This window comes from Orcinus orca, chromosome 7 (genome assembly GCF_937001465.1).
Source record: "Orcinus orca chromosome 7, mOrcOrc1.1, whole genome shotgun sequence".
In the NCBI taxonomy this organism is placed as follows: Eukaryota; Metazoa; Chordata; class Mammalia; order Artiodactyla; family Delphinidae; genus Orcinus; species Orcinus orca.
Window position 1 is genome coordinate 49106671 of NC_064565.1, and position 16508 is coordinate 49123178.

Below are 16508 nucleotides of genomic sequence, written 5' to 3' on the forward strand. Positions count from 1 at the left end.
GGGAAAAGGAAAATGCGCCACTGATTCCCTTCTGATTTGACAGAGCAAAGTTACAAGTCTTTAGGTGTTTAGTAGTTCAGACATGTAAATTATAGCATATTACATATGCTAATAACCAAGGCAATAAACTATCAAGGAAGAAAACCAATCAGAATTACAAGTTCTCTTTCAAGGTTATCTTTGCAGTATATAGTAACAATTCAATTTCAAAAGTCGTAAGACTCTTACAAGATCTTTTTGTTCAAAATATACTTTCAAGAACAGAGAAGAAAAGAAGTTGCTAGATTATGAATATTCAGATAAGTTTTCCTATTGCACAAGAAAACAAGATTGATATTTTTATGAACGTTTTAATTTAACACTTCATCAAAGCAGATTCTTTGAACTAGTTTTATGAAACAGAACCATACTTCTTCCTCTCTTGCTGTAGAGGGTCATCTCCTTCATCTCTATCTTTTGGTGTTATTCATTATAAAGATGTGTATTTTTCAGCCTTGCCTCTGGAATTTCACTAGTTAGCATTAGAAGCAAAAGTAGGCCTGTTAAGACCTTGATTTCACTGGCCAGAATGGAGAAAGGATGTGAAGATGTTATTGAATTCCAGTGAATAAAGGAACATTAAGGCATTAACCTTCCATATTCTCTTAGGTCTGTACAGGGAAAATCACTTTTTACCTGGTTTTATTTTTGCGGGATCTCAGTTCCTCGACCAGGGATTGAACCCAGACCACAGCAATGAAATCACCAAATCCTAACCACTGGACCTAGAGCCAGGGAACTCCCTGAATTACAATTTTAATATAAACAAGAAGAAGAATGGCTTACTACAAAGATCAGAATTGAACCATCAGCTATGTTAGTCTAAATTCAACAACCTCCATCTCACTAAGCTCAGAATATGGCCGAGCCCATTCGTTGTCTCCAGTACTTGCCCTCAGCTTCGTATACAGCACAGACTACAGGCCACCAAGCTACACTATCTCCCAGTTTTCTGGTGGCTTCTGGATAATGAAGTGTGAGCAGAAGTGAAATGTGCAAAAATATGCCTTTAAAAGGAAAGAGTGTGCTCCCTGGACCACATTTCCTCTTTCCCTCTGGCTAAAATGTAGCGAGGTATCTTCAATCAATTGTGTAAACAATGGAAACAGCCTAGGAATAACAGCAACAAGATAAAAGGATCCTAAGTGAAGCCAATATGTCACACTCAGGTTGTAAAGAGAGAGAAAATAAACTTCGATCTTGTTAAGCCATTGATAATTCAGGTCATTGTTATAGCAGCTGAATCAATAACCTAATTAATACAATGGGCTACTTAAAATTATCTCAATTTGTGAGTCATGAGTTTTTCTCTGGCCTCATACTGCTACATTTAAACCATCCAAGATGTACTAGCCTGAGGGTAGGCATCCCAAGATACAATCTATTTTGTATATAGGTTCTTTTTTTTTTTTTTTCCTTCCTGCTGTTTATAAATTCTTGTCTTACACGTGTGACTACCTTGGTTTGAACTCGGGTAGGAATCTAGAACTTTCCCATTATGGTGGCTTAAAGTTGGAGAGGGATGTTTTAACAACAAGCACTTTGGGAAAATGCTCACAGTAAACCATTAATTTTTAAAAATCTCACTATAAAAATATATCTGCAGTATGATTCCAATGTTTAAAAAGCAAGGAAGTCTAAAATATCATGTATCACTTATATGTGGAATCTAAAAAAAGGGTACAAATGAACTTATCTACACAACAAATAGAGTTACAGATATAGAAAATAAACTTACTGTTACCGGGGGTAACGGGGGGGAGGGGTAAATTGGAAGATTGGGATTGACATATATATACACTACTATATATAAAACAGATAACTAATAAGGACCTACTGTATAACACAGAACTCTACTCAATACTCTGTAATGGCCTATATGGGAAAAGAATCAAAAAAGGAGTGGATATATGTATATGTATAACTGATTCTCTTTGCTGTACAGCAGAAACTAACATAACTAACAAACTAACAACATTGTAAATCAACTATACTCCAATAAAAATTAAAATAAATAAAGTAAAATTAAATTAAATTTTAAAATAGCAAGGAAGTCTAGAAAAGTTCAGAAATTGGAAAGGCATTTTGTAGGAAGAAGGCTCAGGAAGGGCCTGAAAACAAGGTGCTTGGTTGAAAGTCTGTATGTGGAGCAAACCCTTAGATCCTCTTCCTGAGAAAGAGTACTCAGCCATCTCAGTTTCTCCATACACCTCTGCTGCCTTCTTTTCAGAAGAAAAGACTTTTATTCCTCCGTTTCCACTTCCAGACCATCAACATTACCCACTGCTCATCCTTTGAGATTCAGGCCATCTATCTACACCACTTTCTCTAAGACACCACCACTGTAATGTATTTTAACTTCTGCTTGTAATTTCATCACATAGTTCTTTCTCTTCGAACTCACCATCCAATGGCCACGGAAAGTAGCAGAAGGAACACAACTTTGAAGTCAGACAGACCTGTATTTTTATCTTGGTGGTGAGACCTTGGACAACTTATTTCCTGTATTTCCTCAGGCAAAAAGGGATAACGACCTCATTGGACTGTTGTTGTGAACATTAAGAAGCAACAAAACTGCACAGCACAGCGCCTAGTACAAGGAAGGTGCTCAATATATTGTAGCTTTTATTAACTCTACCATCCTCGGCACCCTTCTCTAGAGACAGTGACCTCTCTGAAAATAGGGGCCGAGCCTTATTTTTGAATCCCCAACACCTCAGATAGCTCCTTGGACTATAATAGGGACCAAAATATTTTGCTAAATGAATGAATGAATCCTATCTCTACATCCTTAAATGGCTTAATTTATCATCCCTTCAGCATCCTCAAACACTCCCTTTGCAGTGTATTCATCTTTTCCTTCTAGAAGCATGCTGTTTTCTTATACCCTGGAATAGAACTGGATTGACCTTGCTGCCAGTTCTAACACCGTTACTGGTACACTTGGCCCTCGGTATCTGTGGATGTGGAACCCTCGGATACAGAGCACCGACTGTACTACGCCACTTTATATAAAGTACTTGAGCATCCTCGGATTTTGATATCCACAGAGGGTCCTGGTACCAGTCCCCTGAAGATACCGAGAGACTATACTTTTTAAAAATTAAACTTTTTACTGAAATACAATATACAATGTGCAAATCATACATACCTATCTTGGTGAATCTGCATAGAATGAACATACCCATGTAATCATCGGTGAGATGAAGAAACAGACCATTAACCAAACCCGTTTGGTCCACTCACTTCCAAAGGTAATCACACCTAACTTCTAACACCACAGATTAGTTCTGTCAGTTTTTGAACTCTATAGTAATGAACACATACAGTATGTACTCTTTAGTGTCTGGTTTCTTTTGATAAACATTATTTTTATGAGATTTATTTATGTTGTAGCATGTAGCTGTAGGTTCTTTCTCATTGCTATATAGTATTGTATGACTTTATTCATTCTGTTGATGAATGTTTGGGTAGTTTCTAGTTCGTGGCCATGACAATATATGATGCTATAAACATCCTCTGCACATGTTTTGGTGCACATATGCATGCTTTCTTGTGGGTATATTTCTAGAAGTAGATTGCTGGGCCATAGAGTGTACATGTGTCCAGCTCTGACAGATACTGCCAAACACTTTTCCAAGGTGGTTATAATCCTTTTAAACAAGTAGGTTTAAAAAAAAACAAAAAACCCAGTTTGATAATCTTTGTCTTTTGAGTATTTCCATTAATATTTAACATAGTTATTGATGTATTTGAGTGTATATCTACCATCTTACTATTCATTTTCTATTTGTCCTACCTGTTTTATGTTCTTTTTCCCCCTTTGTTGTCTTCTTTTTGGATTATTAAACAATGTTATATTCCATTTTTCTTTTAGCTTATTAATTACACATTCTTTAATTTTATTTCTATAGTGGTTACCCTGAAAATTACAGCATGCAACCTTGATTTATTAGTACCTAAAATAAATGAGTACTTTTACCATTTCCTAGACAGCACTAGGATCTTACAGTAATTTAACTTCTCTTCCTTTGTGTTATTGTTATTACTATTTTGCACGGTCAATGTTCATTTAGTTTTAAACACATATTTACCTTCTCTGTTGCTTTTCATTCCTTCTTACATTTCTGTATTACTAATTGTAATAATTTTCTGTTTGCCTGAATAAACCCCTTTAATGGTAGGTCTATTACAAATTCCCTCAACTCTTGATTTTCTGTAAATGTCTTTATACTGCCTTCCTGTTTGAAGGCTATTTTTGCAAGTACAAAATTCTAGAATGGCAGCTTATCTTTCATTGAAGATGTATATAATTTTACTGTTTTGGCTTCCATCATTCCTATTGAGAAATCAGGTATTAGTCTGATTGTTACTCTTTGATGGCTGCTTTCAAGATTTTCTTTGTCGTCTTCGGTTTTTAGTAGTTTGACAGTGGTATGCCTAGTATTTTTTTTTTAATCCTGGTAATAATGTAATGCAGTTATTGAATCTGTGGGTTTATTTTCACTGTTCACTTTTGGAAAGTTCTTGGCCATCATCACTTCAAATAATGCTTCTCCTCCATTTTCTTTCTCCTCCCTTTCTGGGACTCAAAATACATATATGTTAGATTTCTCACCATGTCCAATATGTTCACTTTGCTCTTTTCTATTTTTAATACTTTTGGCTCTCCATATCATAATCTTGTTCTTTCTGGTTTACTAATCTACTCTTCAGTTTTAACAAATCTGCTATTAAACCCATCTACTGAGTTCATAATGTCAGCTATTTTTCAGTTACAGAATTTCAGCTTGTTTGTATTTTTATAGATTCTGAGTCTCTGGTGAAATTCTCAATCTTATAAACATTCTCGAACTTATTACGATTATTTTTTTTATTTCTTTAATTTTTATTTTATTATTTATTTGATTGCACAGGTGGGCTCCTTAGTTGTGGCACATGGGCTCCTTAGTTGTGGCTCATGGGCTCCTTAGTTGCAGCTTGCTGGCTCCTTAGTTGCAGAATGCATGTGGGATCTAGTTCCCTGACCAGGGATCGAACCCGGGCCGCCTGCATTGGGAGCGTGTGTAGTCTTAACCACTGTGCCACCAAGGCAGTCCCTATTACGATTATTTTAAAGTTCATTTTTGAAAACTCTAATTTCTGGGTCACCTGTTGGTCTGTTTTTATTTTCCCCGCTTTGGCCTGTTTCTTATTATGCCTGGTAGTTTTTTTTTTTTTTTTTTTAATCAAATACCAGATACTGTGCAGGAAAAATTGCACAGTATCTGGTATCTAATATTTAAAGTTAAAAACATTGCAGAGGCTCTAGAGGATGTCATTCTCCCCTAGAAAGGATTCTGGTAGGCATCTGGAGTATTGAAGATTATCTTAATACAATCAAGGGTGGAGTCCACCTGAGGGGGATGTTACAGCCTTTGTGAGGCCCAGTATCCATGGATTCCAACTGAAAGCCTGGATATTAGCTAAAGTCCCTCCTCTTTGGCAAGTAAAAACTCAAATTTTTGTCTCCTTAACACCATGAGAATGCCAAAAACTCTGCTCTGCTTTTAGCTGCTTAAAATTTGGGCAACTCTCCTAAAGGGAAAAGTAGTGCACAGAATATTGGGCTCGCATCAACGAGTTGCCTTAGCAGCTCTCTGATGCCTGCAAAAACCATTATTATGGAATTTTATTTAGATTTTCCAGTTGTTCTTAGTGGGAGCGTTAGTATCCCACTCCACTATAGCCAGAAGCAGAATTCCCTCTTTCACACTTTTAAGCAAGTTATCGATAAGTGCTACCATCATCCATCCAACAATCATTTGCTGAGCAACTCCCACGTGTCAGATACAACGGTCAGTGCTAAGGGGTAAGGATAAAAGGATTTAAGGGGAATTGTTCCTACACTTGAAGTGCTCAGTCTGATAGGAGAGTCAGACACATATAAATAACAAAGGTGTGAGAGGTTAAATGCTGTAAGACTATAGATGAAAAAGTAATAACTTGTAGAGTAAGGAACCATTTCAAAAAGGAGACAATATTTGAGCTGCAATTCGCAGGACAAATGAGTTTACCATGTGGAAAAGGAAAAAGAAATCCCAGGCAGAATGGAACACCATAAAAAGCACAGTGACAGGCACCTAGTAAGGAGTCAAATATTTGTTGAATGGGTGAACTAAGCAGGTCTCTCCCTCCCTACACTCCTCCCACCAGATGTTTTATGTATTAAGACGTGAGAGAGAAAAGAAAAGCAATCATTTCCAGAATGAAACTCAAATTGAAAGTCACAAGGGCACATACTCTGAATTGCAAACTTTGACTCTTTTTTCTTCTCCTATTTTCTTCTGGTTCCCTTTGTTGCTTTTTCTTTAGCCTTATGGAATTGAAAACAAATGGAAATGGAAACAGACTCCATTACCACATTTAAGGACACCTGAAACACCTTTATAAAGTGAAACACTGGAAGTCTTGAACCACGGGTTAAGAAATGCCCTCTTGTATCATTTCTAGTCAAAACTATACATAGGATTTTGTACTGACAATAAATAACTCAAGAATATAAAAAAATAATTTTTGAAATACTGTTTAAATGGAATAAAGCATGTCTATTAAGTATACAAAAATATAATCAACACCAAGTGAAGTGAAATTTATATTATTTCTTTGTATACTTGTAGCTCTTAGGCTTTACAATTACAATGAACTCTGATCTCCAAACCATCTATAAAGTATATTCTTTTTATCAGTAGCAACTCATGTGTCAGTTCTCCATGAAATGTCCAACCCTCACCTTCCCATAACCTCTGATTCCTCTGAACTTCTACAGGACTTTGCACTACACAACATGTAAGAGGCCTTTTCTGGTTATAAAGACTAAAGACTTGTTCAGGTTACCCCAAATAATAGAGATGTTTTGCAAGGATACATGGGGTAATAAGAAATCTGAGGATATTATCCCAGCAAACAGGCCTCCTAGGGCTCTTACATACAAGGTACCCCTTAGGTACCCCTACCTAGCTTAGGGTAGTCAGCCTTTGATATAGGAAATTATCCTTATTTTGATTACTTATGGCTTGGATGGTGAGCGTAATACGGAACAAACCATGGCCCTATGCATAAGAACTGTAGGAAGCCATTCTTGGAAAAGGGGCTGTGTTATCCTTTGATGACCAACACACATTCACGTGCACTGACAAATCCTGCTTTTCTGTATGGTAGTTATCTGATACCTATCCTGTTTTCCCAATTGGACTGTTAACTGCATGACAACAGAGATCATAACTTAAACCTAACTTGTACCCCCAATAATAACTATGATAGAGTTTTGTACATAACACAGATAGCCTGCAGAGAAATGGGACAGTGCAGGGTTCTGATTAAGCACATTAAGCTATGGAGAAAAGTCTGGCTCTGACTACATGACCTCGGGTATGTTACTTAACTGTGCTCCAATTTCCCTATTTGTAAAATGGGGATGATAACAGTACCTATCTCAGGGAGTTGTTGTGAGAAAATTGTTTTAGGTGCTAGGGATTCCACAGGGAATAAAAAGGAACAAAAATCCTGCCATCCTGGAGCTTATATTCTAGTTGAGGCAGATACATGAAGGCAAGATAAATAGGTAAAATAATATGTTAGATGGTATTATTATTATTATTATTTGCAGTACGCGGACCTCTCACTGTTGTGGCCTCTCCCGTTGCGGAGCACAGGCTCCGGACATGCAGGCCCAGCAGCCATGGCTCACGGGCCCAGCCGCTCCGCGGCATGTGGGATCTTCCCGGACCGGGCCACGAACCCGTGTCCCCTGCATCGGCAGGCGGACTCTCAACCACTGCGCCACCAGGGAAGCCCTGGTATTTTATTTAGATAGTACATTAGCAATCTATTGCTATGTAACAAATTAGCAACTTAAAACAATAAAAACCTTTATTATCTCACACAATTTCTCTGCATCAGGAATTCAGAAGCAGCTGCTTAGCTGGGTGATTTTGGCTTGGCACCTCTCATAAAGTTTCAGTCAAGGCTGCATCTATCTGAAAAGTGAACTGGGGCTGGAGGATCGGCCACCAAGTGAGTAGGAGCTGGCTGTGGGTAGAAGGCCTCAGTTCCTCACCATCTGGACTTCTCCACAGGGCTGCTCAAGGGTCCTTATGACATAGCAGGTGGCTTCCCTAAGAGCAAGTGATTCAAATGAGAACAAGGTAGAAGTGCAATGTCTTTTACAATCCAGCCTTGGGAGCCACTCTCCATTATTTCCACAGTGTCCTGTTGGTTATACAGGATACAGGTCAGCCCTATTCAGTGAAGAGTATGAACACCAGGAAGCAAGAATCTTTGGGGCCACCTTGGAGGCTAGCAACCACAGATAAGAGATGCCAGGTCCTGACTGTAGGGTGGGGGCTGGGGTTGAAGTTGTAGAAAGGTGTCCAAGGAAGACGTCACTGTAAAGGTGACCTATACAAAAAGAGATCTGAAGGAGCTGAAGGAAAAGAGCCAAGTACTTATCTAGGTCACACAGGCCTCTGGGATGGGAATGAGTGTGATGATAATGATAACTGACAAAGCCCCTTGCTGGATAATTCAATAAGCAGTATGTGATAAGACAAGAAAAAGCCCCAAAACCCAAAAATAAAAACAAAAAGCTATAGGCAGAAAAGCAGAAAACAAACTGCTAACTTCATATCCTTCCAACTTTCAACTGTTTCTTCCTTAGGCTCATTTCAGCATTAGCAATTAACTCCAGTTAATGTAGCACTGAACCCTTCTTCTCATGCTCCCAGTCAGAGTGAGTGCCCCAGAAACAAGCTTTAAGCACTACTCAAGAGATACATATTTACTTTGGGAGAAGAGTGTTCCAACAGAGGCTGTACCTCTTGTGAGGGAACTACGGAGGTTCACGCACTTCATAAGCAGAAAGGCTAAACTAAGTCTTTTTCAAGGCTAGGTATCTTTGCTATAATGAAAAACCTGTCTCCCCAAAATACTGCCATAAGTTTTCAATTACGGGTTGTGTAATGTTTTCTAGAAAGTATATCTCAAGAAACATCCTTGGGTCAAAAAAAAAAAAAAATCCTGCCCACAATGCTCTCTCCAAAGTGCTTTTCTGTTACTCTTGCTTCTTCACAGCTGCTGAAAGATAGGTTGTTATTAATAACGCACCTAAATGACTCTTCATGGATTGTATAATTTTATAATTCTATTGATTTAATATGTACAGGAATTTAGGAGCCTGATGAAAATTTTGAAAGCTTGTACTTAACTCCAAAAGTTTCCAAATAGATCCTCCGCCTAAAATTATCATGTGCTGGGCTTCCCTGGTGGCGCAGTGGTTGAGAGTCCGCCTACCGATGCGGGGGACACGGGTTCGTGCCCCGGTCCGGGAAGATCCCACATGCCGCGGAGCAGCTGGGCCCGTGAGCCATGGCCGCTGAGCCTGCGCGTCCGGAGCCTGTGCTCCGCAGCGGGAGAGGCCACAACAGTGAGAGGCCCGCGTACCGCAAAAAAACAAAAAACAAAAAAAATTATCATGTGCTAAAAGACTAAAATGGCAGAGCCACAAGAATGTTTTGCATTACCAGTCAGCTCTAATGGAACTCTCTGTTCCCTTGTAATTAATTTTTTTAAAGAACCAGGCACAGCATAAGAGGAAGTGATCCTTGGGACAGACTTGTTCTGAATGTTAACAAAGGAGGCAAGATTGTACTTTTTTTTCCTTGCCAATAATAAGACCTTCGCCCCTCTCCTATTAGACATGAGTCAGTCACTTACCTTCCACAAGGGCAGAGGAGGAGGAAGAAAGAGGCGCTGGTTATTACCTTTATTAAGTATGGAGGAGGACATGGTGTACCAGGCCCCTGATAATCCGGAGGGCCTGGGCTGCAAAGATATCCCTGAATTGTAAGGAAATTCAGCCACTCTGACACTCAGTCCCCTCCCCACGCTACTCAACCTAGCTTCCAAGATGTCCACCCCCATCTTCTCCCTTCACGTCCCTTCTCAGAAAAGCTGTCATGACTTTTATTCATAGAATGAGGGTGCCAGTGCTTCTCTGCACCTTTCTTACTGGGCAACGCCGGTCTATTCTCTTATAGATGCAATCTCAAGATTTGTCCTCAAAATCTAAAATAATCTTAAATACTTGATATGTATAATAAAAAATTGTGGACAGCAACCCTGTTGCAAAACTAATTTTCAACACGGAAGCACATTTCTAAAAGCTTCTCAACAATGAAAGAAGTCCTGAAATAATACCTAATTACTATTTCACTTTTTCATTGGAAGGCAAATGAACACTAACATTTCAAAATTTACAATCTGAAATAATTTCCCCTGAAACATCACTGCTACATTCACAAAGGGCCAGAAAAAGTCACATCAATAGATTAAGGTGACTTAATGCTTTGAATTCAATTATGAGATGAGTTCATGGGCGGAAGTAAAAATAATTTGAAGGAAACTGCAATCCCATTATCGCCCCCTACTTCTTAAATCATTCATCTAAATTTTTTATCCTTTCATTATAAATTAGAATAAAGTACAGAGACACTTTTCAAAGCAAAACAAAACAAAAAATCCACAAGATAGTAAAGTTTCTGCTGTTATGGAGCTTCCTTGGTAAGGGGAGCGAAAAGCAAGAAGAGAGTGAAGAAACGAGATTCATTCTGAGAGAATTCAGTGCTCTGAAGAAGAGAAAACACGGGGATGTGATAGAGAAGGTGGCATATGAACAGAGCTCTGAACGATATGGGAGTGGGCAGCCATGCCAAGGACTGGGGAAGGGGAGGGGGGTCTGGGCAGAAGAGCCAGGAGGTGGCTGAGTGCCCAGAGGTCATCGTGGATAAACAGCGTGGATAGCAGGAAGGGCGGTAAGAGGTGGCGTCAGGGAAGGAGGCAGAGTATTGTAGGCTACGGCAACTCAAAGTGAGAAACGATTCAGTGACCACAGAATGGGGTTTCCTCTAACATGCTTGTGTTCACTTATATTCACGCTGCTCGCAGGAAACCACTGACCCAAGAAACAGACACCGATCATGTACTATGTACAACAAGTGCCGTTACAGAAGAACTTTTTAAAAGGGATGCCATGGAATCTTACTCAGGTATTTTTTGTTCATTGTGATTTTTCAAGATAATATCTAAGAACAACACAAGATCATTTACACTAATAAACTCCAAAATAACAGAGAACAATAATTTCCATTTCAATATTACATTTATGCTTTATGCAACACCCTAGGAGCTTTTCTGTTAAGACCTTGCCATTCAGCAAATTCCATGAGAACCTTGAAAAGCTCTTTCTTTACTTAGTTCTAAGCCAAATGTGATTCCTGATCTTGTCTAGATAGATTTGTGAAGTATGATGATAAAACACATAGTTTTTCAGCCCTGTGTTATCAACATGTATGGGAATGTGCTCGGTAACCATACACATCAACAGACATAAAGCGGCACTTGTGACATAATTTTCTAGTTGCAATAATTACCCTTCACTTCGTATGAAGAGAACAAAGGAAAACCAAGATTCACCATGTCTGGAATAGGTGCTAGACATGGAGTTCTCACTGAATGCTCACTACAGCCCCATGGGTATTATCTCCATTTTACTGAAGTGCAATGAGTTGCACAATTCGATCAAGGCCACAGAGTCTGTACCTAACTCCAAAGCTCATGCTCCTTCTAAATTAATCCTTCAAACCTCCTGAGAGAAGCTGATTCATTAATAGCAATCATTTATTCAACAGGCACTTCTTCAGCTCTTGAAAAGTCTATTTAACCATACTTGACTTATAAAAGGAAAAAGAACAAAACTTTCCAAAGATAGTTTTGAGACAGGCTGGGACCTGGGACCCTTTGCTGCAATGCTTGCACCTGGACAAACGTCTCCTCCAGCAACAGAATGCAAAGAAACTATAAGAGACTAAAAATAACTGCACGCATGCACAGTTGGGTCAAATTATGAGCAACAAGATACAAAAAGATCAAAACCCAACTGCCGCTTCTGAGCTGCCGGGAGCAAAGGCAGGGTACTGCGCATGATCCCTGCACACAGCACCACCAAGGGGGTGGGCAGCCCACCTAAGCAACCTCTCCAGCCACCCATGTCTGCTCCTACCCTCAACCCCACTTAGGGGATCAGCTCGCCCCCCCGCTTAGGGAGCAAGCAAGGGCACTTGTTATTTGTTCTCACTCCCTCACGTTGCAGCATCCCTAATAAAGCCTCGCCTGAATTCCTCATCTGGCCTCGTCAATTTCTATTAAGGAGCCCAAGAGCCCAGGTGGGTAACAGCCTGTCTTCCACTGCTGATCAAAACAGCTTCTCTTAAGAAGAGAAATACCACACAATCTAGAAACGGACTTTTTAAAAAATCTGACAAGAAAAGTATTTGTTTTACTGAGCCTGACATATGAAGGCGCGGCAACCCAGAGGGTGGCTTAAATGGGCGTTTAGATGTTACTGGCAAACATAAGGAGGGCGTGCATAAGGAGGGATTCACAGAATCTCTGGTCCAGCCTTGTTTTGGACAAAACGAATGTGCTCAGTCTCAACAGTGTGAAACTTGTTTCTGCTCCTCCATAGGCAGCAGATGCCATAACTGGTCATAAATGCTGGTCGACAAAAGGTGTCAGGATAGGAGCTTTGAGTTTGTAAAAAAAGGCAACTTCTGAGATGCTTACTCTACTGCTGCCTCCAATACTGAGATCCTTTAATATATTCCTGCCTGTCAGCGGGCTTCCAGCAGGAATTTATAAAATGGCAGTGAAATTCACGGGGTGGGGGGGGAGCCAAACTCTTGCATAATCATTTTATTCAAACCCACGCAAGTACTCACTTAGTTCTTGTTTATTTTGCTCCTTAATTCCTGGAATTGTTCAATCAGTGATTTTGGATGGAAGTCTTTCCCCAGAGTTTCCCCCATCAACATTTTTGACATGTTTGCAAGAGAAACTTGTTTAAAAAAACACAAAACATTCAAGAGAATTGTCCATTTTCCTCACGATTCATTTTGGAAATGACTGACTAATCAAGAGTAATTTTTCAGATGTCACTTTCACAACAGCAGACTGGACTTAAAGATTTTTAAATCACACGACTTAAGTGGAATCCAGGCCTCGCCTGTTCTCGTCCCACTTCCATTCAGGGTTATTTGGCTGAACTGTTTTCCTGTTTCGACAACTTGAACACCAACCAATTGGTCAAACAACGCCGAGAGCAAAAGAGGGCCAGCTTCCTCCCACCCCCCGCCCCCGCCGCTCACGAGCTGAGGACATCTCCGCAGCCAACTTCCCCACTTCTCCTTTCAGCCCCAAATGGCCCTGAAACTATGTTCGTCCTGGGGCTCGAAGTCCCTCCGCTCTCCTGTCAATTAGCGCCGTTTGGGACCCCTGCCCGCGAGTGGGGTCTGCGCCGAGGATGTGGACGCGGCGGGAGACGAAGGGCGCTCTCGGGTCCCCGGCTACCCCCTCCCCGGGGGCGCTCTCTCGGAACCCACCGAACGCGGAGGGGCGGGGCGGGGCGGGTGACCAGACGCCAGGGCGCACGGGTGCGCGCGGGGTGGGCGTGCAGGGGAGCGCGACATGCCCGTGGAGTTGAAGCCCTCGGCCGCGGAGGGGGTGGAGAGTCTCCGCCGGGAGGCGGGAAGGCGGTCGCTCCGTGCCCGGGCTCCCAGGCCGTGGAGGGGGCGCGGCAAGGGGCCAGCTTACCCGCAGCGGCGGCGGCGACTGTGAGGCCCAGCAGCGGCAGCAGGAGAGCGGGCGGCGCGGCGCGGGGCATGACTGCGCTGCGGACCCGGCGCGCACGCTGCTCGGAAGTGCGGAGCCGCCGCCCGACCCCTCCCACCCGCGGCCCCTAACCCGCCCGAGCGCCCGCCCGCGCTGCTTTCCGGCCGGCGCTTCGGCTCTCCGTGATTTTTAAAACTTTTCATCTGAACCGAAATAAATTCAGCCTCTCAAAAATGTTGCCAAAAAAAAAAAAAAAAAAATGTTGCCAAAGTAGTACAAGGAATTTCCATAACCCTTCAGCCAGCTTTTCTAAATATTAACGTCGTATGTAACTCCAGTACAATGAGTCAAAGCCAGCATATTAACACGGGTGTAATACTGTGGACTAATCTACAGCCGTTATCACATTTCACCAATTGTCCCTCTGATGTTCTTTTTCTGTTCTAAAATCCAATCCAGGGTCATACACTATTGAGATATGACGTCTCCTCAGTCTCTTTAATGTGGGACAGTCCCTGTGTCATTGCTTATCTTTCACCATCGATCTGGATACAAGTTTGAAGAGTACTGGCCAGTCGCTATGTAGAATGTCCTTTAGTTTCAGTTTGTCTGATGTCTCCTCCTGAGGGAGATTAGAAGAACAGGATTCAGGTTATGTTTTTGTTTTGTTGTTGTTTGTTTTCTGGCAAGAGTACCACAGAAGGCATATGCCCAGCCCAGGAGGACCAAGTCATTCTGTCTCATCACTGGTGATGCCAACTTTGATCCCTTGGTTAAAGTGGTGTTTGTCCTTTGGACCTAATGGTCAGAAACCTTTTCAAAGGCTCTTCTCTCAGTGGACTGTGGCCCTCAGACAACTCTTCTCTGTCAGCAGCTCCTGGATTAAGGGTCTTTAAACTACGCTTATACGGCCCGTGGAAGGAACCAACTCTGATGAATACCTTGATGTTGAACTTCTGGCCTCCAGAACTGTGGCACAATAAATTTCTGTCGTTTAAGAAAAAAAAAAAAAGGGAAACCACCCATACTTATTATATGTATAAACTATGCAACTGTAACTCCACTAGTGAGTGTCTCTGGAACCAGACAATCAAGGCTAGGCAGGCTGCTTGTTTAAACCCTGACATTGTCTCATGTCATTACCAAAAGAGTGCTTTAAAATCAACTCTAAACTCTACAAACACAAACAACTCAATTTTAAAATGTACAAATGAGCTGAACAGACACTTTGACAGAGAAGATACACAGATGGCAAAAAGCATATGAAAACATACGTCACATGTCACTAGGGAATTGCAAATTAAAACAAGATACCACTACACACCTATTAGAATGGCTTTTAAAATCAACAACACCAAATGCTGATGAAGATGGAGAGCAAAAGGAACTCTCATTCATTGCTGATGAGAATGTAAAATGGTACAGCCACTTTGGAAGACACTTTGCAGCTTCTTGCAAAACTAAATATACTCTTACCATGTGATTCAGTGATCATGCTCCTTGGTATTTATCCAAACAAGCTGAAACCTTACATATTCACAAAATTTTAAAAAATATTTTATTATTTATTTTTAAATTTTATTTAAAATTTAAAAAAATAATTAATTTATGGCTGTGCCAGGTCTTAGTTGTGGCATGTGGATCTTAGTTGCAGCATGCAGGATCTTTAGTTGCAGCATGCAGACTTCTTAGCTGCGGCATGAGGGCTCTTAGTTTCGACCTGCACGTGGGACCTAGTTCCCTGATCAGGGATTGAACCCAGGCCCCCTGTATTGGGTTACCCACTGGACCACCAGGGAAGTCCCTATCACAAAAATTTATATGTAGATATTTACAGTGGCTTTATTCATAATTGCCAAAATCTGGAAGCAACCCAGATATCCTTCAATAGGTGAATGGATAAATAAACTGTGGTACATCCAGACAATGAAATATTGTTCAGCACTAAAAAGAAATGCACTATCAGGCCATGAAAAGACATGGAAGAACCTTAAATGCATATTGCTAAGTGAAAGAAGACAATCTGAAAAGTCCACATACCCTGTAATTTTAACTTAATATTTTGGAAAAGGCAAAACTGTGGTATCAGTAAAAGATCAGTGGTTGCCAAGGGTTGGGGGAGGTGGGAAGGGAGGCATGAATAGGTGGAGCACAGAGAACTATTAGGGCAGTGAAACTGTTCTGTAAGATACTATAATGGTAGACACATATCATTATACATTTGTCAAAACCCATAGAATATACAACATAAAGATGAATCCTAATGTAAACTATGGACTTTAGCTAATAATAATGTATCCATACTGGATCATCAGTTTTACCAAATGTCCCACACTAATGCAAGATGCTAATAATAGGGAAACATGGCGAGGGATAAGGAGGTATATGGGAACTCTCTGTACTTTCTGCTCGTTTTTTAACCTAAGACTGCTCAAAAATTAAAGTCTATTCTAAAAGATCAAGTCTAACCTTTTCCAATCCTTTCTAACCCTTTCCATTTCTCTAATAGCCCAGTCGGAAATGGAGTGATTGCACCAAGGAAATCTATCTGACCAAAGGGGTCTATAAGGAGAGTCACAGAATGTTAGAGGTGGTAGGAGCCATCTTCATTTACTGATAAGGAAACTGAGGTCCAAAGAAGGGATATCACTTAGCCACAGGCACACAGTGAATGCCAAAAAATGAACCAGAGCCCAGGTCTTCTGCTGGACTCTCCCACCCTCTCCAGGTTCAGTCTCTCTTGCCAAAGTATCAATGTCTTGCTC

General features: G+C 40.9%; 1 protein-coding gene across 3 annotated transcripts in view; it reads right to left on the reverse strand.

Annotated features, from left to right (window-relative positions):
- The window catches only part of LOC101278050 (CD302 antigen), a 129214-nt gene that overhangs the window by 12955 nt on the left and 99751 nt on the right, over positions 1–16508 (reverse strand). The window contains exon 1 of one of the 3 annotated variants that reach the window (XM_012531804.3): positions 13726–13868. The exons of 1 other annotated variant lie outside the window; for it this stretch is intronic. In XM_012531804.3, the coding sequence (XP_012387258.1) occupies positions 13726–13795 (70 nt within the window). In that variant the 5' untranslated portion in view covers positions 13796–13868. Of the gene's footprint in view, positions 1–13725; positions 13869–16508 lie in introns of those variants that run through there. One more of the 3 variants, XM_049712024.1, reaches the window with a different exon arrangement.